We start from the raw sequence: 10,074 nt of genomic DNA, 5'->3' as shown, positions 1-10,074 counted from the left end.
CCCCACTGTATATAGCAGTCTTATGACTTGGGTGGCTGGACTCTTTGGCAATTTTTCAGTCCTTCCTCTGACACCACCTGATATAGAGTTACTGGATGGCAGGGAGCTCGGCCCAAGTAATGTACTGGGCTGTCCAATTAAACATCTTATTGGCAGACTAAATAGCCTTAGTTTCTCTAATGACTGCCTCGCCTGGTTCACCAACTACTTCTCAGATAGAGTTCAATGTGTCAAATCGGAGGGCCTGTTGTCTGGACCTTTGGCCGTCTCTATGGGGGTGCCACAGGGTTCAATTCTCGGGCCGACTCTATTCTCTGTGTATATCAATGATGTCGCTCTTGCTGCTGGTGACGCTCGGATCCACCTCTATGCGGACGACACCATTTTGTATACATCTGGCCCTTCAATGGACACTGTGTTAACAAACCTCCAAACGAGCTTCAACGCCATACAACACTCCTTCCGTAGCCTCCAACTGCTCTTAAACACTAGTAAAACTAAATGCATGCTCTTCAACCGAACGCTGCTTGCACCCGCCCACCCGACTAGAATCACTACTCTCGGCGGGTCTGACCTAGAGTATGTGGACAACTACAAATACCTAGGTGTCTGGTTAGACTGTAAACTCTCCTTCCAGACTCACATTAAGCATCTCCAATCAAAAGTTAGATCTAGAATCGGCTTCCTATTTCGCAACAAAGCCTCCTTCACTCATGCTGCCAAACATGCCCTCGTAAAACGGACTATCCTACCGATCCTTGACTTCGGCGATGTCATTTACAAAATAGCCTCCAACACTCATTGCACATTGGATGTAGTCTATCACAGTGCCATCCATTTTGTCACCAAAGCCCCATATACTACCCACCACTGTGACCTGTACGCTCTTGTTGGCTGGTCCTCACTACATATTCGTCGCCAAACCCACTGGCTCCAGGTCATCTATAAATCACTGCTAGGCAAATCCCCGCCTTATCTTAGCTCATTGGTCACCATAGCAGCACCCACCCGTAGTCTGCGCTCCAGCAGGTATATCTCACTGGTCATCCCCAAAGCCAACACCTCCTTTGGCCGCCATTCCTTCCAGTTCTCTGCTGCCAATGACTGGAACGAACTGCAAACATCTCTGGAGCTGGAGACTCTGATCTCCCTCATTAACATTAAGCATCAGTTGTCAGAGCAGCTTACCGATCACTGCACCTGTGGCTCACATCAACAGCATAATCCCAGAAACCCTAGACCCACTCCAATTTGCATACCGCCCCAACAGATCCACAGATGATGCAATCTCTATCGCACTCCACACTGCCCTTTCCCACCTGGACAAGAGGAACACCTACGTGAGAATGCTATTCATTGACTACAGCTCAGCATTCAACACCATAGTGCCCTCTAAGCTCATCACTAAGCTAAGGATCCTGGGACTAAACACCTCCCTCTGCAACTGGATCCTGGACTTCCTGGACGGGCCGCCCCAGGTGGTAAGGGTAGGTAACAACACATCTGCCACACTGATCCTCAACACGGGGGCCCCTCAGGGGTGGGCTCAGTCCCCTCCTGCACTCTCTGTTCACCCATGACTGCATGGCCAGCCACGACTCCAACACCATCATTAAGTTTGCCGACACACAACAGTGGTAGGCCTGATCACCGACAACGATGAGACAGCCTTAGGGAGGAGGTCAGAGATCTGGCCGTGTGGTGCCAGGACAACAACCTCTCCCTCAACGTGACCAAGACAAAGGAGATGATTGTGGACTACAGGAAAAAAAGAGGACTGAGCACGCCCCCATTCTCATCGACGGGGCTGTAGTGGAACAGGTCGAGAGCTTCAAGTTCCTTGGTGTCCACATCACAACCAACGAACTATCATGGTCCAAGCACACCAAGACAGTCAGAGAGGCACGACAAAGCCTATTCCCCTCAGGAGACTAAAAGATTTGGCATGGGTCCTCAGATCCTCAAAAATTCTACAGCTGCACCATCGAGAGCATCCTGACTGGTTGCATCACCGCCTGGTATGGCAACTGCTTGGCCTCTGACCGCAAGGCACTACAGAGGGTAGTGCGTACGGCCCAGTACATCACTGGGGCAAAGCTCCCTGCCATCCAAGACCTCTTACCCAGGCGGTCAGAGGAAGGCCCTCAAAATTGTCAAAGACTCCAGCCACAAGTCATAGACTGTTCTCTCTGCTACCACGACGGCAAGCGGTCCGGAGTGCCAAGTCTAGGTCCAAAAGACTTCTCAACAGCTTCTACCCACAAGCCATAAGACTCCTGAACAGCTAATCATGGCTACCCGGACTATTTTACTCCCCCCACCCCATCCTTTTTACGCTGCTGCTACTCTGTTAAGTATTTATGCATAGTCACTTTAACTCTACCCACATGTACATATTACTCTTCCTCAACTAACTTGTGCCCCACTTTGAACTCTTAACCGTTACCCCCTGTATATATTGCCTCCCTACTGTCACTTTATTTTACTTGCTCTTTGTTTTTCTCAACACTTTTTTTTTTTTTGTTGTTGTTTTATTCCTACTTTTTTGTTTAAAATAAACGCACTGTTGGTTAAGGGCTGTAAGTAAGCATTTCACTGTAATGTCTGCACTTGTTGTATTCGGCGCATGTGACCAATAAAATTTGATTTGATTTGATTTGATTTGACCTGTACACAGCCATTCTGAAATTAGCCCACCCAACTACCTCATCCCCATATTGTTATTTATTTTGCTAATTTGCACCCCAGTATCTCTATTTGCACATCATCTTTTGCACATCTATCATTCCAGTGTTAATACTAATTGTAATTATTTTGCACTATGGCATATTTATTGCCTTACCTCCATAACTTACTACATTCGCACACACTGTATATATATTTTCTGTTGTATTTTTGACTTTATGTTTTATTTTACCCCATATGTAACTGTGTTGTTGTTTTTAATCGCACTGCTTTGCTTTATCTTGGCCAGGTCGCAGTTGTAAATGAGAACTTGTTCTCAACTGGCTTACCTGGTTAAATAAAGGTGAAATAAAATAAAAAATAAAAATATCTTCTAATGAAACATTTTCAAATTTTCTCATTTGAGACGTCTGCTCATTTCTCCTAGTGACATCGATGCGTGGTTAATGCAAAAGTCTGACTTACGTGCGTGGATATCAACTCTATGTATATATGCCTTTCATCAAGTCTATATTCTTTATAGAAAAGCCCAGGACAGCCAGAGAAGGCGTGGTCAGTACCAGTACCTACCGTGTGTTTCCCCATACCCTAGTCCTCCCATCAGCGTGAAACAGCAGGATCATGGATTTATCAGACCAGGCAACGTTTTTCCAAATCTCCAGTGTACAGTCTTTTAAATTCCTTAGCCCACTGCAACCACAGTTTCTTGTTTTTTTTTTGCTGAAAGAAGTGGAACTCTGTAAGGTTGTCGGCTGCCATACCCCGTTCATGTCAAGGTACGACGAGTTGTGCATTATTTTATGGGTCTTTGGACACCAGTGTTGTACTGGACTGTCAGTCGAGTAACTGTAGCCTGTCTGTTGCTCTGCACAATTCGTGTCAGCCTCCTTTGTCCTCTTTCATCAATGATCCGTTTTCGACCACTGGCCTGCCGTTGGCTGGATGTCCTTTGGGTGGTGGACCATTCTTGATACACACGGGAAACTGTTGAGCATGAAAAACCCAGCAGCGTTGCAGTTCTTGACACACAGTTCTTGGCCAGGTCGCAGTTGTAAATGAGAACTTGTTCTCAACTGGCTTACCTGGTTAAATAAAGGTGAAATAAAAAAATAAATAAAATAAAAACCGGTGTGCCTGACACCTACTACCATACCCCGTTCAAAGGCACTTAAATCTTTTGTCTTGCCCAGTCACCCTCTGAATGGCACACATGCACAATCCATGTCTCAATTGTCTCAAGGCTTAAAAATCCTTCTTTAACCTGTCTCCTCCCCTTCCTCTACACTGATTGAAGTGTTCCTAATGTTTTTTAAACTCAGTTTATAGAGATGTTCTGACCCATCTGTCACAGCATTACAGGTTATCAACACTAGGTGTCAGACAAACACCATACAACTTCTCTACTAACTTTGAAGCTTTGATTTTCTTTCCATTCCAAGTTCCATAACTTCCATGATATTGTGATGTCACAATAATGGAATGGATTATCACCTGTTCCATTTTAGATTTTTGGATGGATCAATCATTGAAATACCTAACTTTAAAATAACAGTATATTCTCTTATTCACTCCACACAGTGCAGTAAATTGAAGAGACAGAGACAGACACACAGAGATGGGGAATTGGGGTCTGTGTCTGTCCATGTCCATCTCCCTCATCTCCTGGTCCTTCCTCCTCCTCTGCTGTCTGTCCAGTCCTACCCATAACCCCCTGTCCCCTGCTGACCTGGAGGACTTAAAGGCCGTCCCAGCAGAGGTCATCATCCACAGCTCTCCCTGCAGCACCACCTGCGGTCTGGGCCTGCGCACGCAGGAGCTGTGCCCACTGAGAGAGGGCCAGGTTGGGGAGGAGAAGGACTGCCACGTCCGGAAGGTCAGCTGTGTGGACTCCTGGCAGTGTGGTCTTCAGGTGAATAGTCTCGACTTACAAAAAAATTATACAAATAATGATACATTCAGACCACAATGGAAAAAAGTATCTGATGTTATTGTGTTATCCTGGTCTATTGTCCAGTTCTATTGTGTTATCCTGGTCCATTGTCCTGGTCTATTGTGTTATCCTGGTCCATTGTCCTGGTCTATTGTGTTATCCTGGTCCATTGTCCTGGTCTATTGTGTTATCCTGGTCCATTGTCCTGTTCTATTGTGTTATCCTGTTCTATTGTGTTATCCTGTTCTATTGTGTTATCCTGGTCTATTGTCACGTTAAAAATGTTTTATGTGCTGTATATGTATTTTTTTAACTGAAAAAATCACTTACCAAGTCTTGTCCATGTAGTAGAGGTTGTAAATTCTGGTGTGGAGAGAGTTTCTGGCATCAGTATCTCCTGTGGTTGTGCCCTTAATGTATTTTTTCTTCTTCCTCCTTCTCCACCTCCCATTCCTCTTCCCCTCTACCCCCTCCTCCTTCCCCCATCTCCTCCCCTCTACCTACTCCCCCTCATCCTCTCCTCCCCCCTCCTCCTCTTCCTCCTTCTCCACCTCCCTTCCTCTTCCCTCTACCCCCTCCTCCTTCCCCCCTCCTCCCCCCTCTCCCTCTCCCCCTCATCCTCTCCTCCCCCTCCTCCCTCCCCCTCCTCCCTCTCCTCTCCTCTCCTCCTCTCCTCTCCTCTCCTCTCCTCTCCTCTCCTCTCCTCTCCTCTCCTCTCCTCTCCTCTCCTCCTCCCTCCTCCTCCTCCTCCTCCCTCTCCTCCTCCTCCCTCTCCTCTCCCTCTCCCTTCCTCCTCCTCCTCCCCCTCCTCCTCTCCTCTCCTCCTCCCTACCTCCTCCCTCTCCTCTCCTCTCCCTCCTCCTCCTCTCCTCCTCCCCTCCTCCTCCTCCCCCTCTACCTCCTCCCTCCCCTCCTCCCCCTCCCCTCCTCCCTCCTCCCTCCTCCTCCTCTCCTCTCCCTCCTCCCTCCCTCCCTCCTCCCTCCTCCTCTCCTCTCCTCTCCTCTCCTCTCCTCTCCTCTCTCTCTTCTCTTCTCTTCTCTTCTCTTCTCTTCTCTTCCTCTCCTCTTCTCTTCTCTTCTCTCCTCTCCTCTCCTCTCCTCCTCCTCCTCCTCTCCTCTCCTCTCCTCTCCTCTCTCCTCTCCTCTCCTCTCCTCTCCTCTCCTCTCCTCTCCTCTCCTCTCCTCTCCTCTCCTCCTCCCCTTTGTATACCTAATTCTCCAGACCGTCACTGTGCCAGCTGGTCAGCGGTTAGAGCTGGACTGTCTGGGTGAGGTGATGGAGGCCATGGGTCGCTTCTCATTCCGGGTATCGTGGCGCTACGCCCGGGGGGTGGTGACCACCGACGACTCTCTGCTAGGGCGCTGGGACGCCCCCAGGCTAGACCGGCTGGTCCTGGACCCGGTGAGTGAGCTAGGTTGAAGATAACCAAGGTTAAGTCAAGAGGGTTCTAATATCCCAGAACTCTTTGCATAAATGCAGAAGAATTCTTAACTACGGTTCCAAGAATCAGTTACTTTTCTAATGCTTCCTCATGTGACCAGGACATTGTCCTAACCTGAGTATCTTCAACCTAGGTGAGGGAGGAGGACGCTGGGACATACCGCTGTGATGTACAGGACACTGCTTACCGAAGGGTCAAGAGACTCTACCTGGGGCTCAAGGTGGGAGACACTGCATTTTATCCAGACCTGGGTTCGAAATACTGTTTGAAATAAATAAAAACGTTATCTGTGTTTGATTGAGGTGAATGTTTTGACCTACCTAACCTTAGTTGAATGCGCTGATTGTAAGTCCCTCCGGGTAAGAGCCTTGGCAAAATGAAAAACAAAAGTCAATGTAAAATGTGATCCCTCATACCGCAATTATATCTCCAATGCACAGGAGGTTGGTGGCACCTTAATTGGGGAGCACGGGCTTGTGGTAATGGCTGGAGTGGAATCAGTGGAATTGTATTAAATACATGAAACACACGGTTCCATTCCATCTACTCCGTTCCAGACGTTATTATGAGCCATCCTCCCCTCAGCTGCCTCCACTGCTCAAGTGTGATATATTTATTCTACCATGGTTCCATTCCATTGGCTCCGTTCCAGACGTTATTATGAGCCGTCCTCCTCCAGTGTGATATATTTATTCTACCACGGTTCCATTCCATTGGCTCCGTTCCAGACGTTATTATGAGCCGTCCTCCTCCAGTGTGATATATTTATTCTACCATGTTTCCATTCCATTGGCTCCGTTCCAGACGTTACTATGAGCCGTCCTCCTCCAGTGTGATATATTTATTCTACCATGTTTCCATTCCATTGGCTCCGTTCCAGACGTTATTATGAGCCGTCCTCCTCCAGTGTGATATATTTATTCTACCATGGTTCCATTCCATTTTCTTCCGTTCCAGACGTTATTATGAGCCGTCCTCCTCCAGTGTGATATATTTATTCTACCATGGTTCCATTCCATTGGCTCCGTTCCAGACGTTATTATGAGCCGTCCTCCTCCAGTGTGATATATTTATTCTACCATGGTTCCATTCCATTGGCTCCGTTCCAGACGTTATTATGAGCCGTCCTCCTCCAGTGTGATATATTTATTCTACCATGGTTCCATTCCATTGGCTCCGTTCCAGAGCGTTATTATGAGCCGTCCTCCTCCAGTGTGATATATTTATTCTACCATGGTTCCATTCCATTGGCTCCGTTCCAGACGTTATTATGAGCCGTCCTCCTCCAGTGTGATATATTTATTCTACCATGTTTCTACCACTCAGGTAATCATCAGGTCTGACAAAGTTTCGACAACATTTCTACCACTCAGGTCTTCATTGGCCAAAACATTTAGAAAACAATCAATCGTTTTTTTTTTTTGTCAAGTGTGGAGTGTCTTTTTCACCTTTCATTGAACCATTTGTTTAAAAATCCAGCTCGGAGGAGCACAAAAGATGTGCTTATATAATTCCTTCTGTTATTCCCATCCAGGTGCTCCCCGCTGAGGCTCTGAGACTGGACTTCCCCTCTGCTCTGGCTCGGTGGGACCGCGGGGACGAGGGTTCCCATGGCAACGTCATCGTGGTGAAAGATGGTGAGGACCTGTATGGCAGCACAGCCACCAAGGACATCGTGTTGAAAGGCTTCTGGGTCGCAGGGGTCACGGTGGCAGTCTTCTTCTTGGGTATTGTAGCAAGATGTACTACATTACCCATAATGCTCTGTAAGCTTGCGAAATTAAAGGTGACTTTTGCAAAATTCCCAGGTTTTCCGGAAATCATGGTTGGAGGTTTCTGGATTTCCTGTTTATCCCCTCCTGATTCTGGGAATTTCCCAAACGCGATTTCTGGAAAACCTGGGAATTTTGGGAAAGTTACCAGAATATCACAATCCTATCTGTAACCATATCTAAAGAGATATCTTATTGTATTAAAGATAAAAGCTGAAGTTAACACTACGGTGTCCCACCTGTCTCCGTATTAATACAGGTGTGTGCAGGAAATACGCCCTGGCCCGTGTCTGCATGTGCCGCCTCAAGAGTTCGCCTCTCCCCGCCCCTAACAGAAGCCCTTTCTCCATTAATACCATCACCCCACCAGCAGGTGGCACTGTCCGCCCCGTGTGTACTGCTGCTGACGGATACAAATAAATGGCTTGTGGGCTACTACAGTGCACAAAACAAATTGTTGGACCATAAATGGTGTTGTTTGTTTGTCGATAAATTGTTTTACTCAATATGAAAATCACTCAACGTGAAACTTGAGCCTGTCTGACAGCAGTTTGCAATGTTGAGAGATCATGTTTACTATTGGCTAGAATTAGTGGAGGCTGCTGAGGGGAGGACGGCTCATAATAATGGCTGGAATGGCGTATACTGGGTGGAATGGAGTGACTGGAATGGTATCAAACATGTGATTTGGTTGATGCCATTCCATTTACTCCATTACTGCCATTATTATGAGCCGTCGTCCTATCTCAGCAGCCGCCACTGGAATCTGAAGACAGACTGTCAAGCCTTCAGGTACAGACAGATTTCATAAAACAGAGATTTCTGTTTTCTCAGCCGAGAAGGGAGTTATTGCTACCTTGAAATGTATTGGTGTGTTAGAAGGACAACAAGTTGTTTTCTGGGAGAGGATGAGGGATGATTTTCACAATTAGTGTAAGATGGTACAAGTACCTTCCAATTAATGCAAAAAGCATTATCTTTTGAAAAGAAAAGCATTTTTAAAGGTTAGACTCGATGCTGACTAAGGAATCATAGTTATGACCTGACAAAGATCCGTGTTGTGTCGATACGTTGTCAATAAAGGTGGTAATTGGGAGCAAATTTGTGTGCTGCCCTCTCTGTTCTTTTGAAGTACTTCCTTATCCCAACATCGTTGATTATCACAACATTGATTTTAAAAGCCTGTTATATTAAATGAAGTGCCCCTTAATATAGACCACATGGAGAATTCAATAAATCTGATTTTTAATATGAATAAAGACTTGCTAAAGTGCCAAAATTCAGCATCTTGACACGTCCCTCTGTCAACCCTGTGTCACTTATGATTTTAACCCACTTAATCCAAACATTTCTCCAAGTTTTCACCATCATTGTAAAGCCCTAGTTATTTTGTTGCTTTGACAAAGTAATTTCTGAAGACTATTATTAACTTAATGTGAATGGTGATTCATTTATGTATTTTCCCTCATTTTAAGGTCAACCGTGTTACGTGAACTGAACTCTCGTTTTAATAAAAAAGAAAGAAAGAAAACAGATATCTAATATTCACAGATTAAAAACACAGAGTAAAAACAGGTGAGATGGTTTGACTTTTTGGCCATTTTCTGGTGTTTTGTGATGGAAAACTGAGCGGGTCGAGCAAAACATGTCAAATCTAATCAAATCAAATCAAATTTTAATTGGCCACATGCGCCGAATACAACAGGTGCAGACATTACAGTGAAATGCTTACTTACAGCCCTTAACCAACAGTGCATTTATTTTTAATAAAAAAGTAGATTAAAACAAAAAAGTGTTGAGAAAAAAAGAGCAGAAGTAAAATAAAATAACAGTAGGGAGGCTATATATACAGGTGGGTACCGGTGCAGAGTCAATGTGCGGGGGCACCGGCTAGTTGAGGTAGTTTAAGTAATATGTACATGTGGGTAGAGTTAAAGTGACTATGCATAAATAATTAACAGAGTAGCAGCAGCGTAAAAAGATGGTGGGGTGGGGGGGGCAGTGCAAATAGTCTGGGTAGCCATGATTAGCTGTTCAGGAGTCTTATGGCTTGGGGGTAGAAGCTGTTGAGAAGTCTTTTGGACCTAGACTTGGTGCTCCGGTACCGCTTGCCGTGTGGTAGCAGAGAGAACAGTCTATGACTAGGGTGGCTGGAGTCTTTGACAATTTTGAGGGCCTTCCTCTGACACCGCCTGGTATAGAGGTCCTGGATGGCAGGAAGCTTGGCCCCAGTGATGTACTGGGC

The 10,074-nt window shown here is 46.0% G+C and overlaps 1 protein-coding gene across 3 annotated transcripts; it reads left to right on the top strand.

Moving 5' to 3' along the window:
* The first annotated feature begins 4,251 nt into the window (after nucleotides 1-4,251).
* tmem81 (transmembrane protein 81) lies at nucleotides 4,252-8,282 on the top strand. Of its 3 annotated transcripts, none has more exons than XM_041845019.1 (5): nucleotides 4,252-4,594; nucleotides 5,838-6,017; nucleotides 6,191-6,277; nucleotides 7,592-7,694; nucleotides 8,089-8,282. In XM_041845019.1, exons 1-5 carry the CDS (start codon nucleotides 4,301-4,303, stop codon nucleotides 8,247-8,249), a joined length of 825 nt encoding a protein of 274 aa, XP_041700953.1. In that variant the 5' UTR covers nucleotides 4,252-4,300; the 3' UTR covers nucleotides 8,250-8,282. The 3 variants fall into 3 exon arrangements, with proteins under 3 accessions (XP_041700953.1, XP_041700952.1, XP_041700951.1); XM_041845018.1 differs by having other exon boundaries at nucleotides 7,592-7,784; XM_041845017.1 differs by having other exon boundaries at nucleotides 7,592-7,823.
* Nucleotides 8,283-10,074: the final 1,792 nt, after the last annotated feature.

Source organism: Coregonus clupeaformis, chromosome 24 (assembly GCF_020615455.1).
Source record: "Coregonus clupeaformis isolate EN_2021a chromosome 24, ASM2061545v1, whole genome shotgun sequence".
In the NCBI taxonomy this organism is placed as follows: domain Eukaryota; kingdom Metazoa; phylum Chordata; class Actinopteri; order Salmoniformes; family Salmonidae; genus Coregonus; species Coregonus clupeaformis.
The sequence above is the reverse complement of the archived record's forward strand: the minus strand, read 5'-3'. Positions and strand labels throughout refer to the sequence as shown.

What these genes read in the sequence shown, in the direction of transcription:
- tmem81 (XM_041845017.1), top strand. Translation starts at nt 4,301, where the DNA reads ATGGGGAATTGGGGTCTGTGTCTGTCCATGTCCATCTCCCTCATCTCC. An exon ending in ACCGGCTGGTCCTGGACCCG is followed by an intron (nt 6,018 to 6,190) that starts GTGAGTGAGCTA and finishes TCTTCAACCTAG; the next exon opens with GTGAGGGAGGAGGACGCTGG. An exon ending in TACATTACCCATAATGCTCT is followed by an intron (nt 7,824 to 8,088) that starts GTAAGCTTGCGA and finishes GTATTAATACAG; the next exon opens with GTGTGTGCAGGAAATACGCC.